The sequence below is a fragment of the Lactuca serriola genome, chromosome 4 (genome assembly GCF_051521515.1).
Source record: "Lactuca serriola cultivar US96UC23 chromosome 4, Lser_US96UC23_V15, whole genome shotgun sequence".
In the NCBI taxonomy this organism is placed as follows: Eukaryota; Viridiplantae; Streptophyta; class Magnoliopsida; order Asterales; family Asteraceae; genus Lactuca; species Lactuca serriola.
The window spans coordinates 389,882,185-389,895,404 of NC_136411.1; the positions used below are offsets into that span (position 1 = coordinate 389,882,185).

The window sequence follows — 13,220 nt, forward strand, 5'->3', positions numbered from 1 at the left end:
TCAAATTAGAATCCTTGCTTGGTTTGAAAAAAAAATTGCATAGAAAGTACTAGGGTTAATTTAGAAAATTATGGTAAAAGCAATTAGGATTCCATGCTAGTATTGTGTTTGATGATTTTATGAGGACCCAAATGTTTAGTTGAGCCAATATACGTTATAGTGCATTTGTGGCCCCTTTTATTCTAGTGAAATCATGGGACAAAAACACAACCTCGCTTAGTTTGAGGATCGCAATATGTTTAGCATCGTGTACTAGAAATGTATCCAGGAAAGCTCAAGTAGTCATTGCACACGAGACTAATGCCTTTAACCAATAAAGGATGAAGTTAAATTCCCTTGCTTAAGCATATGTTTTTTCTAGGTTTTTAGTTTTGAGTGGAAAAAGTGCGTTGAAAAAAGAAAAAAAAGAAAAAAAAAAAAGAAAAGAAAAGAAAAGAAAAAAAAAGTTGCAAAAAGAAAAGAGTGATGAAATGTTTGAATAAAGAATCTACAAAGCTATGAAGACAAAGAAGAGTATCATGAAGAAAAGCTACAAAGTATAAAAGATTCAATCAAAAGTTGTATTTGTCTTTTATTTGTAATTTTCTTTTCTAGGTTATTTTATCGTATGTATGCTTGGGGATTTAACCAAAAATGACTTGAGGTTAAGAAAGTTTTCTGAGGATGGATTCGAAGGGATGCATAAAATGAGCGTTGTTCAAAAGAAGTGGGCGAATGTTTATGAGGATTGTAAGTATTTAGAATTGAAGGGGTCCTTACGAAAAATTTTAGACACAAATGCATGCGTTGCGGTCTTGGCATAATGGCTGGGTTCAATTGGGATTGTCTTATGTGATATTAATGTGCTAAAATTCGGTTTTGCTTGGGGGCAAGCAAAAGTCAAGTGTGGGGTATTTTGATATGGGCTTATTTAGTCATAGAAATCATTCATTATCTTATTAATTATTGTTGATATTATATCATTTAATGGACAAAAGGTACTTAATTAGCTTAATATTTCAATTTCAGCAATAAAAGACATGCTCGGGTGAAAAAGGAAGAGGATTTGAGTGATTGGAAGCTTGGAGATTGAAGACTGAAGAAAGAAGGATGTTGTTGGACAGTTTGACCCATCGTCAGTGTTTTGTCCATATCTCATGAACCGTAACTCCGATTGACGAGATTCAAAATGTTCTGAAAACTAGATACAATTTCGGACGACTTTCGTGTTTTGCGAAAATGTTGATTCCAAAAGAAAATCGACGAGTTTTTAGCACAAACTCGACGAGTTTATTAGAATATTCTAGATTCGAAGATGCCTTGCCGTACACGCTGTATACGCGGATTATCGAAAAAACTCGACGAGTTTTTGGTGAAAACTCGTCGAGTTGACGCTGTTTTCAGAATTTATATATATAAACTCTTCTCATTCGAACCCTAACTAATGTTGGAGGCTAGGTGCGATTATTGAAGACCAAAAGGGTTCTTGAAGCTTCAGTTTTTGAGATTGCAACCTAAGAAACAATTTAGAAGAGAATCAAAGGCAAATAATCATTCTTCTTTTCTTAATCTTTATTTTGAACCATGTTTGAATCATTAGATTTTGATTTTAGGTTATTACTTGCTTTAGATATGAGCTAAAAGCTTTTTACTTCTGTTTGGATGAGATAATCTTATGAACATGGTTTGAGTGAGTGGTTGAGTTGATATTAATTTGGTTATTCATCTTGTTAAGCTTATTAAAGATCCTTATGTATTGATTATAAATGTTTTTAGTTAACAAATAAGTGATTGAGTTGCATGAATATCTTCTTGATTACTTGATTCATATAGTTTTATGAATATAAGATTGTATGCCTAGGAATAGTGAATATGAAACTAGGGTTAACTATAAAATATGTAAATCAATGTGTGAGCATGTGTGATGAACATCTATACATGATTTGATTGAATTGAACAAATTTGATTAACTATTATTATAAGTCTTGCTTGATACGAACTGAACACTAGGAAACTTGTTAATTTAATCACTTGATCACTGTTTGAATTAACTTGTCTACTAAAGGATTGGTAATAATGAACATGAACCCAATCATATTAGGAATCGGTAACCATTGATGTATTAATTCATTGCACTTGCCACGAAATCAACCATAAGAATAAGTGAATCGAATCTGAACAGAAGTCTCTTTTATCATTGAATCTAGGTGTCTTTTCTTGTTCTTCTTAGTTGTTAATTGTCTTTGTTTAAGTATTAATTGATTGTTTAAGTTTCTAGTCTTGCAAAACTAGAGAAACCCCCTACTTTTATTAATTGTTTTAATTAGATAATATTATCATTTATTTTAATTGTTTACCGTTCCCTGTGTTCGATACCCTACTTACCTGAACTAAACTGATAATCGATAGGTACACTGCCTTTCGTGTGTTTGTCTTTGTGTTTAAGTTAGTAGGATTAAAACTAGTTTGTTTAACACACATCAATTGTCATTATACAAGACAAAGTGTGTGCATCACAAGACTATTGTGACCCACTTGCACTTACTTCCAAATACTTTGGTCCACATTACCTATTAAATATTACACAACTGACACCATGTTACTCCTTTACATGCACGCATATATTACTACTATTACATGCAAAATATATGCCATCCAACTTTTATAAAGACAAAATGTTTAATAGTCAAAATAGGCAACCTACTTTCATTCATCCAAATAACAATCCAAACAACAATTTTCCAAAAGTACCCTATTATTGGATTAAAAAACATAAATAGGCAACATAATTTCAAAATGACCAACATACCTTTTTACCGTCATTTCAACATAATAAGCATAAATTCAAAAAACAATCTAAAGAACAAATTTACCATCATCCTAATAAATAAACATAAATCCAAATAACAATTCAAAGTATACATTGATCAATTACAAGAGCTTTTCCCTTAGAATGTCTTGGATCATCACAACCACTAATTTGCATACCTAATTTCAGCTTCAATATTCTCTCTAACTTCCTTCTCCTTATCCTCTTCAAAATTTATGAAATTGGTTTTACTTTATTCTGATGAACTTGGACATTAGCAACAACCTCCCGCACTTGAACATTGTCAACAACCTCATACACTTGAACATTAGCCACATCCTCAATAGCGTCGTCACCTTTAGGTGGAGTAACTTGCATATATGCATAATCATGTGCACCATTAGGACTTCATTAAACATCATTAGGATCAACTTGAAAATAATTTTGAGTATTTTCCACATCAATTGGAGTCACTTGCACCTCCTCATGTTTTTTACCTTCATTTTTAGTACCCTACATGACATGATATAATAATGTAAGTGGCAAATCAAATTTAACTATATTTAATTTTGAAATGGTTTTACCTCTTTTGTATTTTGCTTGTCACTAACTTTCTGTTTCTTTTGTCTCGTCACATTTAACTTTTGAGGTCTTCTCTCTGGACAAGTAGCCTTGCTGTGACCTAACACCTGGCATATACTGCACTTAACTTTCTTTCCGGCCTTAGATACCTTGTGTTTTCCTTTATTTTCTATACTAGATTTCTTCCTCTTAGTTGCAGGCCTGCCAGGTATCCTTCTACTAATATGAGGAAATTATGGTGTATAATTTGTCTCCGGCGACATACCACTCCCATTCATGGCAGCAATCCTGTAACTATAGTCCTTTCTAAATGTGGTGGTACTATACATGTTGTCTATATAAGCTTCTACATCCCTATTAAGATAAGATTTTCTTGCTACAGAATGAGCACAACCATATCCATTTAATTGCCACAACCTACAGGAACATGTTTTTCTTTCTAGGTCCACCTCATATGCCTCCGTTGTCCCCCTTACCTTAAATTGGTTTAATCCACTAGGTAGTACTTGAAAAAGTCTTTGAACTTTTTTAAGTAAATTCACCTTATCCTTTATTTTTGGAAAAATATGATTTCCTCTTAGTTGTCCTTTCAATTTCATGTTGTACAATCCATCCATCATGTACAATCTCAACTCTTCTAACATGGTAATAATAAGCTTCTTCCTAGCATCTACTATTAAAACATTAAAAATCTCTGAGAAGTCATTCTCAACAGCATCACAACACCTGCCAGGTTGAAAGAAAGCTCTTGACCAACTCTTGGGGATCTTTGTTCATGAGGATTGATGGACATCTAGGCTCAATGTCTCAGTTTCCTTCATCACAACTTTAAATGCATTCTCATTTGTAGCTTTAAATGCTCTCCAAAACAGTGTATGATAGATAGCCCCTGTGAATCTCTTATGTAAATTTTGGAAAATATGTCTAGCATATTGCATGTGCTCTACATATGGCAGCAACTCTTAAACAACCTCAATCAAACCTTGTTTTTATAAAAAGTTATAGGTCAAAATTCTGAATAAAATAGAAATGTATTATTATATAATATACTAACTGTATGTTGGTCTGACATTAAACTTTATCCATTGCTTAAATTCAAATTCAGATCATCAATGAGCAGATCCAAAAACCACTTCCAATTCTGCTTGTTCTCCAAACAAACCACTACCCAAGCAATAGGATATATTTGGTCATTTGCATTCCTCCCAACTGCATAAAGTAATTCCCTCTTACAAACCCCTTTCAAAAAAATAAACATCAAGACCTATTATCCTTCTACAAACTTCTTCCAACCTTGTTTCACTCCTTGAAAACACACATAGAACTTGCTAAAATACTTCTTTTCATCTGGACCAATCTCCACATTAAATTTCACAGTTGACCCTGGATTTGTCCTTAAAATGTCATGACCATATGGCCACAGTTTACCGTACTATTCAACAAGACTACCTTCAAAAAGGTTTAGTGCATACTTCTTTGCTCTCCTGTACTGCCCGATGCAAACATCGATACCAAACTTGATCATTACCTTAACCCTGAGTTTCCTTACACTCAATTTTTGACACTATATAATTTCTTTGGTATAGTGACTACCAATCCATGCATACATCACCAGTGATCCTAACTTGAAGTTCCTAGCACAATTATGATGAGCTTTTAGTGACTTGATTTGGAAACTCTCTTCATCACTCATCCAAGAAGTCCATAATCTAAACGTGCAAGCACCCTTACTACACCTTACCAAAAGTCTTTTCCTATCATTTTTATCAAAACACAGTTGATATCAGTGGCGGCCCTAGGGTGGTTCCGGCGGTGCGGTCGCACAGGGCCTCCGATCTTGGGGGGCCTCCGATTTTTGGGATAATGTATAGTTATAGTATTGGTATTTTTATGAAATCTATTGTTATGTTTTATCAATAAATAAAATTAGTCCGGTAACATTTGGTTCCAATTTTAGATGCATTTTAATTATGAAAAAAAAATCAACCAAAATCAAAATCTAATCATAAATTTAAAATTTATCAACAATTTAAGGAAAATATCTATATCCAAAAATAAATTGCAAATCTGTTTTCTTTATAAATTTTAGACAACGTTTTTATTTTTTATAAACTCACCAAATAGTAAGAAAAAATATCATAGATGATAGTCTCATAGATGAATTTTCATATAAAAATGCTACAAGGTCGATGTTTAGAAAATAGTAATGTGTTCCTTTTTTTTAAAGTTGTTTATAACAGTTTTACAGATTTATTTGATTACCAATGAGTGAAGACATTATTTTGTGGTAGTGAATTTATGAGATATTTTTTTAGCAACTTTATGTTTTAAATTAGTGGTAACCAGGCGCGGATCCAAGGGGTATCCCGGGGTAGCCCGGGATACCCCTCAAAAACATTTCGGTAGTGTAAATATTTAGAAAAAAAAATCGTTTTATGTAGTGTATATATACGCATCCCTTCACTTATAAGCACAAACAAATAGTTAGTCTATTGGTTAAGGTGTTGGCTTAATGAAATAAAGGTCTCAGGATCAATTCTTGCTCCTTACAAATTATTTGTTTACATATCTTTTATTTTCCCAACTATTCTATCACACATCGCCAAACACATGTAAACTTAGTTATTCAACTTCATGTTTATATAACAATACTTGAAGTTAGCTAACGATTAGATTAAGGTTTGGGTTTAAAACCAAAACCAAACCAGGAAACCCAAGTACAAATTGAAAACCAAAAAACCAAACCAATGGTATTTGGGTTCGGGTTGGTTTAAAATTTTCAAAACGGAGGTTGTCAGTTTTAGGAAAAACTAACCTGAGCCGCCCCATGCTCAGCCGTTGCGGTGATACCCAGGAAAAAAAATTGGGATACTCTTTTGCTTTGAGCCTGACTCCGCCACTGGTGGTAACAAATGTAGTTAATAATATTTAAAAGAATTTTTTTTATGGGGCCTCACTTTAGTTTTTGCACAAGGTCTCCGAAATATCAGGGTCGGGCCTGGTTGATATCCATTAGCCACAACATAGTTGCACAACATTGATTTTACTTGCCCTGGACCCTTAAATCTCATTCCTAGAATTGATTTTTGTTTTTTTTCTTTAGTGTAATAATTCATTAAATATGGAATGATTTTGGATGTTAGGTTCAAATTATCTCCCATCATCATCATCATCATCATCATCATCATCATCATCATCATCTACAATGTTGTTATCCTCATCATCATGAACACATAACTTACTCAAGAAATGATCATTTGATGTCCTATTCATATGCACTACATCCTCATTAAGTTCCAACTCAACATTCCTAAGTTCATCTATGTTATCTTCATTTTTACCATCAATAAAAGACTCACGTCCATCATTATAATTATCTTCATCATCAAACCACCCATTAACACCAACACCAATATGATCCACATAAATAGAAATTATACCATCTGTTCCATAAGCATAAAAAATAAAAGCAACATATTTCTCATTATCTGAAATTGGATTAAACCCTTCCATCAGGGAAATGTCTAGTTCATAGTAATATAACTTTTTACAATCTTAATGCATGAAACATTCGAAGGTCACACACTCAGAATAAGTCATAGAAGAAAAGTTAACATCATTGAATATGGTTTTCACACCACTAGTGTAAAAAAATGATTACGAGTAAATAACCCTTCGTAGTTAAGTTCCACCATCGCAAACAGTCCATTAGGTTCCAATTGTGACATTGCAGCGACTTCTTTGGTACTTCAACTCGATCACAAAAATGTTTTACAAACCCTAGCTCAGTTTCGTTTACAGTGAAAAAATGAAGAATGTTGGTTAAGAGGTGAAGATGATAGGTTTTACGCATCGTATATCATTTATTGACGTGACATATCTCACATGTCATCGAATTAGCCAAAAAAATAAATATTAATTGACACATATGCAACATTTACAATCAGGGAAAAAGACTAAACGGACAAGTCAAATATGAGTTTAGTGGTCTGCTATGCAAAAAAAAATATATATATAAAAATAAAAAAAATACTTTATTGACCAAATCGAACAAATATCATAACTTTAATGTGCTATAGTGTTGTTTTCTCTATTTCCAAATGAATAAAAATTACATCTTTCATTTTTGCCAATTAGGCTATCAGGAGTGGGGAAGAGCTTGGTCGTCATTGGCGTGAATACCACCCCAATGCTGGCGCAGTTGGCGTAATCGTAATTGGAACCACGTTGGAAAACTCACCCTCCCATTCTGAATAACCTTATACCCAATATACAATAGTTTGCATTATTGCATTGGCTGCCCATAACAGCAGTTTAGCAACACTAGTACTCCTACACTGTTTAATTTAATAGTAGAGTCGTTGATAACACGTTCATATAAAACCTCAAATATGTGTCCCTTCACCAAGTGAGACACCATTAAACGAGCTTCTTTGAAAATCTAGATACTTTATTACTTTAGCTCCAAATACAACAATGTATACAGATATAGATATAGAATGGGTTCAAACAACATATAATCTCATCAAAATTATCAGATAATTAAAGTCCAATAACAAACCCTCTCAATCAATCATTCTATTCTCTCTCTGTCCTCTGTCTTTGCATAATCATGCGGTGTAGCCTTGAGCCTTTACTTGTTTCACCCCCACCCTATTTTGCCATCTCTATCTACTGTATTTTTAACCTTGTAATCATAAAATCTTACAGAAAAGACAAAACAAAACAACGAATGATAAATCATAGAACATTACAACAAGCTTATGGAAGAAATCTACTTCAATTTTACTCCACCTCCCATGTGAACCTCTCTACAGAATGATTTCCTCCTGCACACTTATATTAAGAACTTTATTTGGAAGTACGATGCTATTAACCACAACAACCTCATCCTCAACCGTCACTGCTTCTCCGAGGATCGTGATTCCCAATTTCCTTTTGTAATCTCCTTCACCCTTTAACAATACCAACAACTTTATTAATCAATATAAGAGTTGCAATACAAAAACTAAATTAATAAATCAACTTGCCTGGACACGCGCCCATTTTCCTAACAATGACTTCCAACCGACAATCGCATACATTACAAATGCATTTTCCTTTCCACACAAAAAGCAAAAAAAAAAAAATTAATAAGTTGGTAACATTTTCTGACATGACAGAATAGGTTGCACTGTGTTCAGCATGCATTGGACCTGAACTGATACTACTGATGTCGATGGGGCAAAAATTACAGCCTTTTGTCTCACCTAAAAAGGTGGGAACAAGATGGGACAAAGACTCGCTCTCACTGTCTCGTATGTGTAAAAGACGTAAATGCCCTCCTCATCTGCATCGTCGAAAATAGCCGTAGAAAGCTTATTCAGTCCCGTCCCGTGATGACGGGACGGGACTCGACAAGCTTTTAGGGCTGATTTTGATGATGTAAATGAGGAGGGCATTTATGTCTTTTTCACATATGAGACAATGAGAGGGAGTCTTTATCCCATCTTGTTCCCACCTTTTTAGGTGGGACAAAAGGCTGTCATTTTTGTCCCATCGACATCAGTGGTATCAGTTCAAGTCCAATGCATGTCAAACACAGCTGTCATGTCATGTCATGTCTGAGTCAAAGGGATCATCTTTGTACCTGTATTTCAGCATCATCTAAAATGATGCAACTAATGAGCCTTACACCAGCAGCAACTCGAACATTTGCAGAAATCGAAACATTCGGACCAATCTATTCAATAAAAAAAAAGTAAACAAAAATGGACTCCAATAAAAAAATGTAAATAATATGTGAAAAAAATTTGACCTTTGCAGTTGGATGTACTTTTGCTGATGGATGGATATAAACATCACCAACAACCGTTGGATTCTTGATTCCATCCCCACAAGCCAAAAGACCAGGAGAATTGAATCGAAATTGGGCTAGATATAAAGCCGAGCATTTTAAAGACATCCTAAATAATTAAAATTGTCAGATAAGAAAAATATAAATTTTATAAAAAATATAAAGACATACGCTGGTGTTTTAATCTGTTCCCAGAAATCCATTGTTTCGTAAGTGTATAATTGCTTCTTTCCAGCAAGTGGTGACAATATATCTTGATCCAATCTAACAAAATCCTTAGTAGGTGTCCTGTTAAAAGAAATTAAATTTATATTGAAATTAAAACTGTATATAATACAATATCCTTTTTAAAATTAAACAAATAAAAGATCTTACTTTGTTGCCAACCGAAGTGCATCATAGCTGGATAGAGTATGGAGATTTGCTGCAATGAGAAAAAAAAAATCAGAAATAGCAACATACTTTTACTTTTTTTTTTTTTAAATCTTATTATTTTATTATATGATGAAAAATATGCCATCTAAAGCATTTTACTTTCAAATTTTCTTTCTTATTAGGACGTTATATTTTAAAATTTCACCAAACTATAGCAGTGAAAAATTGCTTTGCATTTGGATTGCATTATTAAAAATGGATAAATTTTCCAAATTAAATGTGATGTAGTTCTAAATAAAGTCACAGTGATACTATTAATGTTCTTGACTTTTATATAATCTTGAAACTTTACTTTGAGCTAATATATATATATATATATATATATATATATATATATATATATATATATATATATATATATTTCTATGTCTTTCTACAAAGAAAGTGAGTGAAAAACTAACCTCTGTCTTCATGTTGTGTATGTACGTCATGAATAACATTAAATATTTCTGGGGTGAAAACATAAACACCACAGTTTATTAAATCACTCACCTGCAATCCACATAAAAAGAACTATTTAGAAATGCCACAAAGACATAAAAGCAATTGAGTAACTTTATAAGAAACGAAACTTTACAACAGTAATTGAATTTTACTAAGAGTTTTCTTACAAAAGTTTCGGGTTTCTCTGTGTAATGCAAAAGTTCTTTTGTAACTGAGTCAGCAACTAACTCACCAAACTCACTAGCAGACTCGGCAGAAACCTGTATATTGCAACAGCAAAATCAATCTTAAATTTGGAGCTTTTATCAAGACTCGAGAGTAGAAGATTTACTGCATAAAAACTCAACCTTTATAACTAATAATGTCCCCATCCCACCATATCTCCTATGGGCATCTACAATAGATCACACAATTACATCATTTAATGACACAAATTAAATCATATAAAGAAGTCATGTCATATATGATAGATTGATAGCTAACCAAGCATTTCTGGTAGAGGAAAGCTGCAGCAGACATCACAGTTTAACAAAAAGATATGTGACTGTAACACATAGAATACAAGTGTCAGAAAGATGAACAAAAGAAACAAAAAGACCAAAATAAGTTTAGAAATGTGGGGGATTAGGGCAAATCATGTACAGGGTTATCCTCCATAATGAGATCTTTAAAGTAATGAAGACCACCAGCTGAACCATGAGGTTTGTCTTCTTTTAAGTATCTGGACAATGATGTAGTTTGAAGATCAACATATGGATTGAAATATCTTGAAAGAGAAAAGAAACAAAGAAACGTCAATACTCAATACAATCAGTTAATTACCTGACTGGAATTTTAAGTTCACTGGAGATTGATGACACATATAATGCAAATTCCCTTTCCTCGTGAAATCCAATGAGGAATATTTGTGCCAAATTAGGGATCTACATTGTAAAAAATCAGCATCGTCAACTCAAATTAGGGTTTACAAATACACGAAAATTAAAAATTCAATTAATTTGACTACATCTTCCTTCAATTTCAATTTAATGTAGCACGACGTTGAACGTAAGAAAAGCTTAAAAGAATTTTGATGGAAGGAAATGAAAATACCGATTTACAAGCAGAAATAGGGTGATGAACCATCGGCTGACCGGCTAGAGGGAAAAGAGGTTTCGGAGTATTAAACGAAAGTGGCCGAAATCGAGTACCTGCGGATTCCAACACGGTGAACGAAAATTTAAAAAATTGAACGCAAATTCGACGATAGAAAACAAAGGAATGTCAATCGGACCTTTCGTCGGACCACCGACCATGATCACAGCCACCACCTTCTGCTCCGAGTTATTCATGGTTTTACTTTTACACAAGACCTAATTACGATGTCGATATCGTTGTATGATACAGGAAAATCCAACTGTCGGAGATACTGAGTGCAGTTGTAGTCAAGTAACTCGTCGGAGAAGTTCGGGCAACGAGTCAGTTGTACATGGAAATCGAGATCCCCGGGGAATAAACGGTGCCGAGTGGAATCATTCCCTCCACTTTTCTTAGTCATTACTCATCACTTTGCGTCTCTCTCTGCCTGTAAATTGGGCTTTGAACTTTTAAGGGGTAGCGGTGTAGCCCATAGTGAATGGGATCAAAATATGGATCCACACCAATGAAATTAGAGGTGCAAAAAAAAAAATCGGTTTATGATTCAATCCGAAAATCGGTTTGTAAAATCGATTTTGAAGAAGGAATTGATCCTGATTTTGAAACAGGAGATCAAAGTCATCAAACACTTCATTGATTTAGGAACCGGTTTGGTTGATACAAAATTTGTGAGATTTTTCGAGACCGGTTTTCATCCTTTCTACTATTACGGATACCAAATGACATTTTTTTTAAATTAAAAGTTGAAATTTATCATTTTAAACCTTTATACCATGTCAGGTGCTTGAAAAACACCTTACATCATGGCATAGTCACGAGCTTTGCTTATCGGTTTGTTTCTCATAATTGATCAAAAATTCGTTCAATTACGACATTCAACAAAAAGTTTGGCAAAATACGGAAAACTAGCAAAAATATAGGTGTTTCCAAACCGGTTTTGAAGTCAGTGTCATTCAAACCAGTTTTAAACCAATCCTAACATGTTGATATATGTTAAGATAGTTTTGCTTAGAAACTGGTTTGGATCTGTTTAAACTTTAATACGACTTTGATTTTGTTGACCAAAATCGATACGTTTGGGAAAATTTTGGTGTTGTGCGCCTCTAAAGGCAATTTATTGCTATTTTAACCGGGGGTTAGCAAAAGTATCATTGGTATCTATAAACACTTAAAGTTATGAGTGAAAAAGGTTGATTTTCTTATTATGAGCCTGTGATCTTTATACAGAGGATTTACAACAACTTTGCTAACTATCGGGATGAGCTAAGTACAACAATATCTCCTATGATAAAGGAAGAGAATATGTACAAAGAAAAGGTCAAGAATATAATAACTCAATACCCTCCTGCAAGCTCACGATCGGTTACGAACGAACAGCTTGGATCGTAAGTTCTTGAAACGAGAAGAGCCCACAGCCTTTGTAAAGATGTCTGCAATTTGATCGACAGACTTGACATGCCGAACAATTAATTCACCCGCTTGTACTTGCTCCCGAACAAAATGATAGTCAAGCTTGTTGTGTTTTGATCGCTGATGAAACACAGGGTTGGCAGTGAGAAAAGTGGCACTGAGATTGTCACATAATATGATTGGCGGGCCATGAGACGATGCTCCCATCTCCTGCAAAAGTTGTTGAATCCAAATGAGCTCAGTAGAAGCAAAAGCAATGGCCCGGTACTCAGCCTCGGTGCTGGACCTAGACACGACTTTTTGTTTCCGTGAAGACCAACTGATTAGATTTCCCCCAAAATAAATGGAGAAACCATGTTGGGAGCGACAGTCATCAGGATCCGATATCCAACCAGCATCAGTAAAACAAACAAGTCTAGAATCTCGAGATGGACGAAAGAAAAGGCCGGCATTCAGAGTGCCTTTGAGATAGCGTAATATTCGTTTGACTGCAGTCCAATGATGTTCAGATGGATTATGCATAAACTGGCAGACACGATTAACAGAGTAAGCAAGTTCGGGACGGGTGATTGTAACATATTATAATGC

The 13,220-nt window shown here is 34.1% G+C and overlaps 1 protein-coding gene across 1 annotated transcript; it reads right to left on the reverse strand.

The window, feature by feature from the left end:
• Positions 1-7,799: 7,799 nt before the first annotated feature.
• Positions 7,800-11,841, reverse strand: LOC145097843 (uncharacterized). Its single transcript, XM_079035494.1, has 14 exons — positions 11,359-11,841; positions 11,178-11,275; positions 10,908-11,008; positions 10,728-10,806; positions 10,569-10,629; positions 10,433-10,479; positions 10,253-10,345; positions 10,043-10,133; positions 9,582-9,630; positions 9,378-9,494; positions 9,168-9,315; positions 9,000-9,092; positions 8,401-8,469; positions 7,800-8,325 (listed from the first exon to the last, which is right to left on the reverse strand). Exons 1-14 carry the CDS (start codon positions 11,414-11,416, stop codon positions 8,182-8,184), a joined length of 1,248 nt encoding a protein of 415 aa, XP_078891620.1. The 5' UTR covers positions 11,417-11,841; the 3' UTR covers positions 7,800-8,181.
• Between the last annotated feature and the right edge of the window lie 1,379 nt (positions 11,842-13,220).

Bases quoted from the DNA above. Each gene is read 5' to 3' on its own strand.
- LOC145097843 (XM_079035494.1), bottom strand. From the start codon at position 11,416: ATGAATAACTCGGAGCAGAAGGTGGTGGCTGTGATCATGGTCGGTGGT. The intron at 10,807-10,907 runs GTAATTAACTGA...ATCATTGTCCAG, and splicing joins GAACTTAAAATTCCAGTCAG to ATACTTAAAAGAAGACAAAC. The intron at 9,631-10,042 runs GTTAGTTTTTCA...TTCTCATTGCAG, and splicing joins TACACAACATGAAGACAGAG to CAAATCTCCATACTCTATCC.